General features: G+C 35.1%; 1 protein-coding gene across 2 annotated transcripts; it reads left to right on the top strand.

Moving 5' to 3' along the window:
- The first annotated feature begins 120 nt into the window (after window positions 1–120).
- Window positions 121–12219, top strand: LOC149068044 (ATP synthase subunit C lysine N-methyltransferase). Of its 2 annotated transcripts, XM_089251618.1 has the most exons (5): window positions 121–591; window positions 4474–4719; window positions 7038–7175; window positions 11298–11348; window positions 12038–12219. In XM_089251618.1, the coding sequence occupies exons 2-5, from the start codon at window positions 4480–4482 to the stop codon at window positions 12179–12181; spliced, it is 573 nt and encodes a 190-aa protein (XP_089107744.1). In that variant the 5' UTR covers window positions 121–591; window positions 4474–4479; the 3' UTR covers window positions 12182–12219. The 2 variants fall into 2 exon arrangements, with proteins under 2 accessions (XP_089107744.1, XP_089107746.1); XM_089251620.1 differs by lacking the exon at window positions 121–591 and having other exon boundaries at window positions 4474–4723.
- The last annotated feature ends 1748 nt before the right edge of the window (window positions 12220–13967 follow it).

Raw genomic sequence — 13967 nt, 5'->3', positions numbered from 1 at the left:
TAGAAAACTATTATCTTCAAATATATGCATAACTAATGGTTTCATTGAACTTTTTTTACATATTGTTTAGAAAATAAATCTAAATTTTTTTTGCTGCAGTCAAAGACGTTTGTATAATTTGTTTACTTTGACTTGTAAACATTGCGCCAGTCCTAGAGCCCCAGTGTAAACATTTCACTTGAAGTCCTGGTTTTCAGTCCTAGAGCCCCAGTGTAAACATTTCACTTGAAGTCCTGGTTTTCAGTCCTAGAGCCCCAGTGTAAACATTTCACTTGAAGTCCTGGTTTTCAGTCCTAGAGCCCCAGTGTAAACATTTCACTGGAAGTCCTGGTTTTCAGTCCTAGAGCAGGCATAGAGGGCAGAGTTTTAGCCAAAAAGCATGGGTTTTAATTGAGACTGAGCTACGAAAATTCAGTGAATAATGAAAAATCAATTATAAAATGCATTGTTAAAGTCCTAGGAATTAATTAAATGATCTTGATTTAGAGCTACAATGTAAGCAGTTTAAAAATCGTTGAAGTATCATTGTGTTTATTTCAGAGTTTTTTTAAAGTATTATTTGAAACATCGATAACCACATCAAATTGAATAGTAAGTTCAGATTAAATTTAGAATCAATGTAATATTTATATCTCTGTTAAAAATTGAGCTTCAACACTGTGAAAACATACACTGGTGAAATAAATTGAGAATTTGCATATTTTATCGAATTTCATGAAAAGAACTGAATGTAAAATCACTGCTTCTAGACAAAAATGCAAATCTTCTATGTCAAATACGTAAGCGTGCACGTGTGTGTAGGCGGAGCCATTAGAGAAACAGGCTTTATAAGTGTGCATAAGTTAAGATGCATTCCGTTCGCTAGCACATCTCAGCGAATTTCTTGGTGTTATTTTGCAGCAATCGGTTAATTTCAAATTGTGACAGTAAAAATGAGTAACCACCAACGTTTAGATGATGGAATGAGGTGGCGAATTGTGGGGAAGCTAGAAGCAGGCCAATCTCAAGTCCAGATTTTAGAGAGTTCAATTTAACGCCCAGCGTCGTGTGTAACTTATGGAAACAGTTCCAGGATACCGGATCCATTGAGAGAAAGCCTGGAAAAGGTCGTCCAAGAGCCACGACGGCCAGAGAAGATCGCCATTTGTCGATTATAGCGAGGCGTAACAGGAGTGCTACAGCTTCTCAGCTCTCTCGTGACTTGTATGCAGCCACAGGAACTTGTGTATCAAGGGTGACTGTTCCCAAAAGACTTCATGAGAGAGGGTTGTTTGCAAGAAGACCTGCTGTTTGCGTCCCGCTCACTTCTACGGACAGGAGAATCCGTTTATCATGGTGCAGAGAGCATAGAGATTGGAGTATGGATCAATGGACGACTGTTCTCTTCACTGATGAGTCCCGGTTCAGCCTAAGCACCGATTCTCGCATCACGTTCGCTCATATGGAGAGAACCAGGGACCCGCTACCTACCCTCCAATGTCCGCGAAATTGACCATTATGGCGGAGGAGGTTTAATGGTCTAGGCAGGCATCATGTTGGATGGCCGCACACCTCTCCATGTCTTTGAAAGAGGCACTGTGACTGGTGTGAGGTCTTGGAGCCCTATGTTTACCTTTTCAGGGGTGCAGTTGGCCCTGAGTTCATTTTAATGGATGATAACGCGAGGCCACATAGAGCTCTTCTGCTCGACGATTTTCTAGAGAGTGAGGATATTCGCCGGATGGATTGGCCAGCCAGATCTTCAGACCTTAACCCTATAGAGCATGTCTGGATGTCTGGGACGCTCTGGGGAGGGCAATTGCAACTCTCAACCCCCCCTCCAGGAACCATCCAGGGAATGAAAACAGCATTGCGGAACGAGTGGGACCAATTGCCAATTGCCGCAGGAAATGATAAACAGCCTTATTTGAAGTATGAAATCACGCTGCGAGACCTGTATATCTGTAAGAGGGGACCATACCCTTATTAACCCATTTTTTTGTTTATTCTGCAACCGCTGTTTCATACCTTCCGACTCCAACGAGTGTTACGCATGATCATGCGTGTGTATTACAATTATTGAATGGTTATTTGTTTTGTATTGTATCAATGTATGTACATATCAAATTTCATTAAAATCGGTACAGGAGTTCTAGAGATAATCGACCAAGTCTGCAAATTCTCTTAATTTCTTACACCAGTGTACTTCTAATTCTTGTATGTGAATTTTCTTTCTCAAAATATTGGCGGTTATTGTATTTTAGATGTGTTTATAATTGATAAAGAAGAACAGTAGTTCTTAACCAAAGCTTCACAGACTCCTTGGGTGGCCGCTGTGTTGGTCATAGTGATGAACTCGCATTGCGAGGACCTGGGTTCAAATCCTGCTGGTGCCACCACAGTGGTGATCTGTGGGATCGGCTGAAGCATAGGCGGAGATAGACTTGTAAGTCTAGTGGGGGGGGGGGCAATTCATATATGCACATATGCATTAGACTAGTCGACTTCACCTTTGATGCTGATGCTCTCCCATCCCATATCTCCGCCCATGGACTGAAGTTGGTTTTCCGTGGTTCCAACTTCAAGGGGCAAATGTGAGTGGCTAAAGGCTTAATTAAATTACACTTTTGATTCTTTTTTCAAGTTAAGACCTGAGGTACACATGTGTACCTATATATCATTACCTCAATACTACAACAATTTGATTTTGAATGTTTTGAGGAAAAACTCATTTAAACACTGAATGAAGTGTATGTTTAACATTATATATCACATAGAAAACATAAGAATAATTTCACTTAAACTTGTGTTATAGATTGCCTAGTAGCATATCAAAGTGCATGCTAAGACAAGTCATTTTTTTGTACTTACCTAAAAATCACAAATTTTTGAGTTGTCAAGTTGTAGTATTGATGCAACAGTATGTTGTCTCTGAGTGATTTTCTGGGATTTTTCATCCACGTGTATAGCTGTCATAAAATATTGCATTGCGAGCCAAGCAACACACGCTAAACGAACGTCAAACTTGGGAGGATCCGCTGACGATGGATTTAATAAAGAAGCTCGTATTGCATCTCTTGTAAGCCAAGGCTGCAATCGGAGTTGGGGGAGGAGTGAAAATAAGAAAAAAAAAGAGGGAGGGAAAATGCACTGCGAATTTGAAAAGCAAAACCACGTCAAACAGATGTAAGAGAGCGAATGACAGTATGTAGACGTGCCCTAATGAAAAACAAATGTGAATGCAAATTGTTCAATGAGGCAACTGAAGAAAAATGCTCATAAAAAACATTACTTCAAGTGTAACTAAAATGCAGGTTATTTTAGGTGCAACTTATTTTAGGTTGAGCCATTTATCATGGATAAAAGCCATTAATGACATTGTGCACTGCCTATAAAAAAGATTATGAGATTATGATTATCTTATTCAAATTATGGATTGAGGATGATTTACTCCAAAATGTTTATCATATTTCTTTTTTAAACGTAAGTTATTCCATTTATTAACAACTCTATCAGAGAAAAATTCTCTGCAACACAGCAACTTGGTCGAGGGGCTTAAGCTTAATTTTTTTGAAAATGTTTGGACTGGAAAGTGTAGGTGACGGGAGATATGTGCTTAAAGTCCTAGCGTCCCGCCCCTCGGGGCATACACTATGTGACGGGAGATATGATCAAAGTGATTAAAATTTTTAACGGGATGGATGGGATGGACCATGAATTATTAATATGCCCTTAATCGACTGCTCTGACAAGGGGACATCAGTATCTATTTTGGTAAGGGACAATTCCAAGTTTATGTCCCTATGTCGTCATGGTCTCCAAAACAGGACAGCATACTCTAATCCAGGAGGAACTAAACCTCAGAAAAGCGGAAGAATGACTTTAGGAAAGTGTGAGGAAACCTTTTTGAGAATGAAACTGAGCATCCTACTCAACTTTTTGACCACCGCTGAACAATGCTCAGAGAACCTAAACCGCTGATCAATAAGAATACCTAAATCTGTGACCCTGATCTGTGCATCCGGGACAGCCACAACATTCAATTTGTAAGTGAAACGTGGGTTGTTCAAATTGAAATAAGCAACCATTCACTTGTCAACACTAAAGATCATGCTCCATTCATTAGCCCATGCTGCATCGTATGCAAGGTTGCTTGGAGCATCTTTCTATCACTTCGATTTCAGACTACCTCCCATTAGCTTTACGTTGTGTGTGAATTTTCTAACAGTCTCATTGATACCCTGATCAAGTCTATCGATAAAAAGTGAAAAAGGTATGGGGCCAAGCACAACTCCTTGAGGGATTCAACACTTGTGAGTTGACACCTGTCCGATTTGAACAGTTTCTCCATAAATCTTTCTGAAGAACCAATCCAACATAGGGAAAAATTTCCTTTTTTAGTTAAAATTATTATTATTATTTTTAACGGTAGATACTAACAAATGTTAAATTTTGTTTCTTACTCATATTAATCTAGTTTTCATGAATTTTCAGTTCCTTATGTCCACCATGGAAAAGAATGGTCAGAGTCGCAGTAGCCTTGGTCTTATAGCGATGGGGTTGACAGGATCAGCAGCGGTCGCACTGACAGCTATATCAGTTCCATTCCTTTTACCGGCGATGAGGAAGTTCTGTTTACCATACGTGCCCGCGACTGAGCAACAGATCAACAACGTGATCAAGCTGCTAAAGCGAAAGAAAGGAAATGTCATTGATTTGGGAAGCGGAGATGGGAGAATTGTTGGTATATCTTGAGTATATTACATTCATTTTGAATTAGAACTTTGAAATAAGCTTTCATTTGAGAGGACAGAACCTGAATGAAGTGATACAAGTTTTATAAAGTATTAAGCAGTTACATTTTAACGAGTAGGCCAATGGGAGCCCTCAATTTATTTCATTAAAACGGTTATGTCCAAAGACTACCACCAGGTGTGAAGTTTTTTTTTTTCAATAATGTGAATTTTCATTAATTCTGAAATCACTTCTTTCATTAACTGAAAAAAAGTTTTATTCCATAGCTGCCAACTTTGGAGAAAATGAGAGAGATTTTTGTGTGAATCCAAATTCTGTACAAAAAGAAATATAAAAGGGATTTTTTTTAAAAATGATGTGGGGACTTTTCATTAACTTTAATAAAGTTACAGGATTTTTTCCCCTTTGTGACATTGTGCAAGCCATTACGAATAGTAATAAGTCACCAAGCAGTAGGTTAAATTACTTGTCATTACTACTCTCAAATCAAATAATGCCAAAAAAAAAAAAAAAAAATCACCTTAATGCATGAAATGGGACATATAGATAGATATTTCTTTTATTTAAAATTTTTAAACACAGTTACAAAAAATTTAGGGGCTAAGCAAGCTTGTGTGAGCCCACAAAACAATAGCCAATACATATCTGCCAGCATACATAATAACGAAAGGAAAAAAATTCACACATATATATATATATATATAACACATAGACTTTATGGTCAAAGCAGCTGCAGGTAATCTTACCAATTTTGGATGTCAATGGCCGACTTGACATTGGCTGATTGGCAAATTTTGTTTTCCCCCACCCAAAAAATAGGGATATTTTACAATCATGGTTAAAATTTTGGAGATAGAAGAATTTTTTGAGAGTCTGGGAGATAGGGGTAAAAATTTAGGAGACTTGGCAGCTGTGTTATTCAGAAAAAAGTTCCATCAATTGTGAAGTAATTCCTTTCATTAATTTTGGAGCAGTTCCATCAACTCTCGCTGGATAAGGCTGAAAAATATTTGGTTTCAGATCACCCGAACTCATTTGGGAGACCCTATCAAGTATCTTTTACCAGGCATTCCTCAAAAGCAAACGTAACTCTAGGCGTAGACCACATTCATGGCACATGCTGACATGTACCAATTCATTAGAAGAGTTCCTCAGTGGAATATTTACTAGGTGCATGTGTTAGTCATCAAGGCATTAATTCTTGTAAATAAATTTTCAGGAAACTTGATCTCATGACTTTTACACTTCCACTGTCATGGAGAGAAGAACACACGTGAGAATTCCTTAGCAACAAGTAAAAGACACACTACACATCCCTTGTGAATTTCAAACTACGAAAAAACTGTCTCGAAGTTAAAAGTTGTTCCTAACATATTTTTGGCCAATCATTTGAAATACCACTTTCTGTATAAGGGTTTTTCTTTTTTTTTAACAAATTAATTTCAATGTTCAAGAATAGCTTTGAAATATGAACTACAGTAGACTCTCCAACATATATCAGACCTGGGAGTTGCAGATTACACCGAAATTGCAGGATTAATGGAAGTCAATTGAAAAAACCCAATCCAATAATACAGGGTGGTTATAAATAAACTGACATTGCTTAGACATATATAGTGCCTATTCTGATGCCGGTATTGTGATGAAACTTGGTATGTGGGATTATGGGGGGAAAAGAAAGATATTAAATAAAAAAAAATAGTTCAATTTTCGACCACCAGATGAAAAAAGTGGTGATTTTTTTTTTTATTGCAGTTACGTTTTTCCTTGTGATCCAAATAACGTTTATACAAAGTTTCAATGAGAGAGAGAGAAATACGCCTATTGCAAAGGGCACTGCTTAGGTCAGAGTACTGTCAGTATAATTGAGCTAAGTAGTGTCAGTTGAATTATATTGACACTGTTCCGGCCTACGTAGCGCCCATTGCGGTGGATGTATTTCATTGAAATTTTCGGTATATACGTTATTTGGACCACGGGAAAAATATAGCTGTGATAAGAAGCACCTCTTTTTCACCAAGTTTCATCAAAATACCTCCATCAAAATGCCGGCTATATAGGTCTGAGTAGTGTCATTTCATTTGTAACCACCCTGTATATACTTCTGTGCACAGACATGCAGTGACATGGTTTCCTCTTCTATGCTCAAAGAAAACCCACCTAAAAATGTTGGATTACTGGACAGGCCAGAATAGCTGGCCCATCGGCTGGATTATTGAGAGTTTACTATGTTTTAAGCCTTTAAATCTTCAATCAATTAACAAAAATATTTTTAATGTGAGTTTTTACTTTCGAATTTCCAGGTTATAGAGGCAGCTAAGGCTGGTTATTTGTGTCATGGAGTTGAACTGAATTCATGGCTGGTTTTATTTTCGAAAATTCGAGCATCCTATTTAGGACTTCGTAAACAAGCTATATTCAAAAAGCAAGATATATGGAAAGTATGAAAAACAATATAGCCTATATATATTCCAATGATAATGTTATATGATTGTGTGTGCGTGCGTGACTCTGAGCAGTTACGTTATAAATCCAAATGGCTGTAATTGAGATTTAATATCCCAAAATGCTTCTGAAAAATTGGTATCAATTTGAATTTTTGAGAATTTAAATTATATAACTTTGATTTTTATGGGAGACCAGCTGTTACCCACAGCTTTTCTTGCATGGATTTGATAATCTGAAAATTACTTGGTGATGATTCCCTATATAACATTTGAATGCCTTATGACCCCTTGAAAGTTGAATTTTCAGAAATCCCGTCTCAGCAGGTATCTACATTACAAAAGTGTAATACTTACCAAAATTCATATTTACAGCATCAGCGCTTTCGGCTTGGCCCTGATTGCCCCATATAACCTTTGAACCACCTTATCAACCCCCCCCCCTCCATCCCTAGAGGTTGAATTTTGAAAAATCACTTAGTGAGTCTACATTACAAAATGACACACTACTGACCAAATTTCATAACATCCAGAAAATCCTATTTTTCTGGAATAGATTGCAATTAATGATTCTGCCAAAGCACAAAAGCTTCAGCGGTTTATACTCAATGCGATTTCTCTATTTTACCTTTGAACCCCCTACCCATCCTCATGACCCCCCCTTATAGCTTCAGTGTATTCGGCTTGGCAATAATGAATCAGTCAGTCAGGACATGTTATTATACGTATATAGATCAAACTACACCAGAGTGCTTTATTCTATACCCAGGGCTCCCACTTGTCTTACTTTTTGTTTAAAATGTCCTACTTTCTAGTTTTTGTCTTACTTTTTTGCAAAATCCTATCAACAAAATTCATGTAATCGATTTTAATTGAGGAAGGAATAATCAATATATTGCCAAGTAATACAAATGGAATAGATTGCAATTAATGATTCTGCCAAAGCATAAATGTTATTGTTTTCAAGGTTATTTGGGGGTGGTATGTGGACTTATATAGATATGTGACGTGAGAATATTCTCGGAGAACAAGAATATTCTCCTGTATGTAAAAATTGGAAAATAATCGAGAATATTCTTTTTATAATTTAAACAATGAAAACATTTTACCAATTTTGTTTATATTATGAAATATAATTGAGTTTTCATTGCCTGAAACATTTAAGGTTTAAAATAGAGGTTTTTAAGTTTTTGTTATGAAGATTTTGGAAACCTTTAAAGATTAAAAAAATTTCTTTTGAAATTAGATAAATTTTCAGAAATAAGTTCAAAGCAAAAATAATTAAAAGTTGATTGAGAAAGAAAGCTATTTAGAGAGAGATAGATGGCCTTTTCTCAGCCCAAGATATCAAGGAAACAGTTATTTTCCGGATATTATGCTGAGGTGAACTCTGGAAAAAAAAGTCATCAGTCCCGGCAGAGATGTGATGACTTTTTTTTCCGAGTTCACCTCAGCATAATATCTGGAAAATAACTGTTTCCAAGAAAACTATTCTTATGATCACTTTTATTTTAAAGACGATTGTGTGATTTTTTTTCAATAAACTCAATGAGAAGATACACTCAATTTTTTTATCACTCGTATTTCTTTGCAAGTAGTTCAATTCATCTATGTTGTTTTCATTTTCTTGCTTTAAAAAATTTAATATTGTGGGCAGCAAACTTTTATTTTCCTTCTTCTTTCTATTGACAATTCTTTTTTGATATGTGTATGAGGTATCCAAGCTTTTCTCATCATGTGCCTTTATCGTTGCTTTTTCTTTACTGTATTCAATTTCAAGCTATCTTGAATTTCCGTTTTGAACTGTTCTGTATCCTCTGAGAATGGGGATATTTTTTTGTATAGTTACTTTTGTTTGGAGGGAAAAATAAACATATATATATATATATATATATATATATATATATATATATGTTATATATATATATATATATATTAATTATTCATAAGCATGTAGCATATTATAAACATATACATTATTTTTTAATTTTGGAGACATTCACATTACCAAGTAAAAATAAAGTTAAGTTATTCATTGTAACTTCAAGAATATTCTCAAGAATCTTTCAAAAGATTATTACAGAGAATTTTTCATGTATAAAAATAACTGCTATACTTCACCAAGCACCAACTCTGGCCTATATCAGTATATTGCAATGTACTGCCATTATTGAGATGGGTTGGGAATGAAGGCGCTATCTATCGGTGGTCATCTCAATCTCGTTAGGGGAAAATATCTTATTCATATATATCCTCCCTCGGGTTCGAACCCAAGACCATGACAGCAACCTTCACGGTGGTAAACTAGCATCTTATCACCATGCCGCTCGGGTGCTACTATTAAAAATAACTGAAGACTATCATCATCAAGAATAATAAGAATATTCTCAAGTTATTTAAATAATAGTTGCCTTCCAGAAAATATTCTTCAGTATGATCCTCCATGGGAAGTCTATCCAGTATTATCCTTGATGAGAAAAAATATTCTCAAGTTATTCATAAAGAATATTATAATATTCATTACTATAAGTATTCTTGAGAATCTTCTCTATGACTATAATAGGCTCTATAAATAACTGGAAAATATTCTCATTGACAATAATAATTTTCTCAAGTTATTTAGAATAGTAGAGAATTCTTCCAGAGAATATTCTCGGAAGATATTCTCTGCTGGATAAGAATATTCTTGAGAATTTTACATCTCTATGTGGACCATGTGGTTTATTAATTTTTCTTTTGCTTTGTTTGAGGATTCAACAAGTAGAGTAGTCATTAAAAACTTCTGTCTGGATGGAAAAAATAATTTTGTATTTACCATTTCATGGTCTTGGACCATAGCTAACATTCATCGTCCAAAATTATGGTCCACATTGGTCCAGTTTGCAATTTCTTCTTGTGGGGGTTTATAAAAGACTACGTTTATGTGCCTCCCCCTTTTCCAGCTACATTAGCTGAACTGAAGATACACATAACAGCAGCAGTGGATGCAAACATGCTCACAAAAGTTTGGAACGAATTTGACTACTGTATAGACATATGCCATACATCCCAAGGCTGGTGTATTGAGCACCTTTAATTTGGTTTGTAAAAAAAACTATGATTAGCCATGTAATACTTGTATTAAACTAATCTTAAGTGTCTATGTTCAATATTTTTTGTAATATATGCATTTCAAATCGGGTGATTATTTTTGAAACACCCTGTATATTATGAGGAGAACAGAAAATAATTATCTGCAGTTGCTAGTGCACTGTTTTGGCTGAAAATTGTTTTTGTTGCCAAGTCATTTCTTTCATTTTACTTTGGCTGGAGTCAATCTTATAGGATACTGAAATAGTGCTAAAAATTTTTTATTATGCTATGATTATGTTGTCTGGGGAGGGGTACATCCTTCTCCTCGTCATACTTTTTTTAATTTTTTGAGTAGGAGTGCTGTATACCTCTAGTGCAGTACTTGACAAATTAAGAAAAAAAAAATCTAAGCACCAACAAAAATATTTTAGGAGTCAAACGTTTTTTTTACAGAGTTATTATTTGCACACACAAAAATTTAGGTTCCTGGCGACCTGGTGCCTAAAATTTGTCAAGCCTTGCACTAGTTCAATGATTCCACTTATAGGGATGTGTATAGGTGTACGCAGAATTTTCTTGGGGGGTGCGGTTAAATTTTTTTTCTTCTCAGGGGGATTTAAGTTTTTTGACCGGGGGCAAATCTTGGCGGGGGGGGGGGGGGAGAGTAAATATCAACCTATTAGCCAGCCTTTACTTCAACTTCCCATCATCAATCTCTAGGGCTTGACAAATCAAAAAAAAGAGTCCCGGCAAAATTCCTTAAAAGTCAGACATTTTTTCCCTTCAAGGAAAAACCGCCTACATTTTTTTTTTACTGTTCTGAGACTAAGTGACCCCCTTTACATATTAGTAGACACACTGATATAAGTATGAAAAATTTTGTCTCATCCACAGTATTCCAATTCAGTATTCACATGTAGAAATCTTTGGATGGCAGCCCCAGTGGCAAGAAACCTCGCGCCTGGGATTTGTCAAGCCCAGGTCATTATTATTGTAATTCATTAACTTCTTTTTCGACTCTGATTTCTTACTTTTCCTTTTTTTCAGACAGATCTCAAGGACTATAATAATGTGGTTATCTTTGGAGTAGAAGAAATGGTAAAAATATGTTTACCTTATGCTTTTTACAATCATTCAACAGATATGTAGACTTTATACAATAAAACCTCCAGTCCTCACCCTCAAAAAGTTATCACTCTGGCTAAGTAGCTACATTTTTTTTCAGTCCATTCTAGATGTTAATAAATGGCAACAACCATAGGCAGAGATAGACTTGGAAGTCTGGGGGGGGGGCACTATGATGATGATATATGTCAATTCAGATACACATTAGATCAGGCGACTCCACCTTTGATGCTGGGCCCCCCGTATCTCCACCCATGGTAACAATGTTATTAAACCCTAGTTTATTCATTGCTAATTTCGGTTAGTACGCAACGTTTCCCCACGGTATGGAAAAATCTGAGAGAGCCTTATTTCTATGGCTCGGTTTATAGAAATGGTAAAGAGTGGGGAGAATTCTAGGAGAAGTTTCAGGAAGTCAGTGAGCTTTGGGGAGAAAACAATTCTGTACGCCGCAGGTAAAGGACACTATGTCCATTTTCATCAATATTGGGATAAAGCTATTAATTTGCTGTACTTTCATTACACTACATATAAGTATGGAACCTGAGATGACATTAAGCGATTAGTCCTGATGTGATCACATTAAACGCCATGCACTGTATGCCTATATAGTACATAACTTATATGCTCAGATAATAAAATATCTTTTTGATTATTCTCAGATGCCAGCACTAGAAAAGAAGTTACTCAAGGAACTGCAACCTGGAAGCAACATTATCGCCTGTAGGTTCCCCCTGCCCCATTGGAACTGTGCAGCTAAAATAGATGGTGGCATAGATACTGTTTGGCTTTATGAAAAGACATGATGTAAGATGCGCTTGTAAATAAATTGTTTTAGTCTTCATTTCAGTGAATTCATGTATAATAACAGCAATCTAACAATGATTTATCTCTGATGTTTTTTTTCTCTAAGAGGATCCAAAAGTCATGCAACCTGTCATGAAATATTTTTGAAATTCTAAAGACTAAATGTAAATTTTTTTTGCTAAGGACCATTCAAGCATTTGTGAACAATCTTCATGTATTTTTTTTTTTTATCAATTTAAAATCTTGGTTGTTAACCAGGGTTGGGTTTTTGACGTCAAAAACAGGGTTAAACTGTCAAAAACCATCAAAAATCTAGATGAACGCTTTTTGATAATGTTTTGGACACAATAGGTATATAACATGATGAAAAATTCACTTTTTTGCATATTACAATGTTTTATTTTCGAAGATTAATGTATTATAATAATTAAAACAAAATGTTAATTATAATTTGCAATTTTGAATTTTTCAACATAAGAGTTTAGAACATATGAAATATAATTTTATGGTTTATTTATCTAAGCTACTGATTATCTGTGTTCAATTTGCCAAGCGGATTAGAGCTGATTATTCAAAATATGTATGATAGAGTCATCACAGACTTAGGTTTTATACTTCAGAAACTAAGTCAGTATTAAAACAGTCAAAATCTTATTGTCAATATTGTCAAATAGTTTTTTTAACCTGATAGATATGTTAAATAACAAAACACTTACTTTTATGTAGATTAAAGGGTTTTATATTCGGAATTATAATTACTGAGAAAAATATCTCCTCTGATATTTTAAATTTTCTGATCAGCCCAAAATTTTATTACATATAAAAATTCTCACGCAGCATTTGTTAATACACTAATTAAACTCATTTATTTTCATCTAAAAATTTCTTAGAGCCCAGGGTGTATAAATTCACAGAGTCTTAAAGAGTATTTTCAACCAAAGCAGAGCTGACAGGACTTGATACCCAAAGCATTTGTTTCGCACGTTTAAATACAGCTTCAATTGGAAAACCATTGCATTATAAATGCTAGTAAATATACCATATCATAGTGCAGAAGTAAGAATAACTAAGTTTGGCTAAGGATAAGTTACAAGAGTTTCCTAAGCTTCATGTACAAGCGAGCATTGCCAAATTAAATGACATTTTAGTTCTACAATTTAGTATTTTGATCGCTAGATATATTTCATGTTATGCACAATAAGAGTATAGTTTTAAGTATCTCTCTCTCAGTGATTATCTAGATAATTTAATAAAAACAGAAATCAACATTACATATAATGTGTAATAAAAGTTTTTAAACACTTATCCTGTTACAAAAAGAGTACAGCAGATGGTTCATATCAATGTGCACACATATAAACAGTTGAAGAAATTTTGGAAGGTCAAGAATCATCTTGAATCATGGAATGTCAAATCATTCCATAGCTTTCCATCCAGTGTTTATGCTATGGTTTATTCAAATTGTATATTTTATAAGGAAAAAGAAACATATATATTGTCCACAAAATAATTCTGTAGAGAGTAGAAAATTATTTTAGAATAATATTAAATACTTATTCTTTGTATAACATAGTCACTTTAAACATTACATGCAATTAACGTGTGCATTTCCAGTGGGAATTTTTATATTGAAAAGCAATATTTGAGGTTTTTGACGTGACAGTTTAAACCATCAAAAACTGCCATGTGTCAAAAACCTGCCAACCCTGTTGTTAACTCAAGATGATTTAAATTATCTATTTGATATTGTAATTTTCTCTTACCTTGCATATGCTGCTAAATGCC

The sequence above is a fragment of the Pholcus phalangioides genome, unplaced genomic scaffold, assembly GCF_987345545.1.
Source record: "Pholcus phalangioides strain wild (caught in Gottingen) unplaced genomic scaffold, Ppha-v1.0 ptg000027l_1, whole genome shotgun sequence".
NCBI classification, from domain to species: Eukaryota; Metazoa; Arthropoda; class Arachnida; order Araneae; family Pholcidae; genus Pholcus; species Pholcus phalangioides.
The sequence above is the reverse complement of the archived record's forward strand: the minus strand, read 5'-3'. Positions and strand labels throughout refer to the sequence as shown.

What these genes read in the sequence shown, in the direction of transcription:
- LOC149068044 (XM_089251618.1), top strand. Translation starts at nt 4,480, where the DNA reads ATGTCCACCATGGAAAAGAATGGTCAGAGTCGCAGTAGCCTTGGTCTT. An exon ending in AAAAGCAAGATATATGGAAA is followed by an intron (nt 7,176 to 11,297) that starts GTATGAAAAACA and finishes CCTTTTTTTCAG; the next exon opens with ACAGATCTCAAGGACTATAA. An exon ending in TCTTTGGAGTAGAAGAAATG is followed by an intron (nt 11,349 to 12,037) that starts GTAAAAATATGT and finishes GATTATTCTCAG; the next exon opens with ATGCCAGCACTAGAAAAGAA.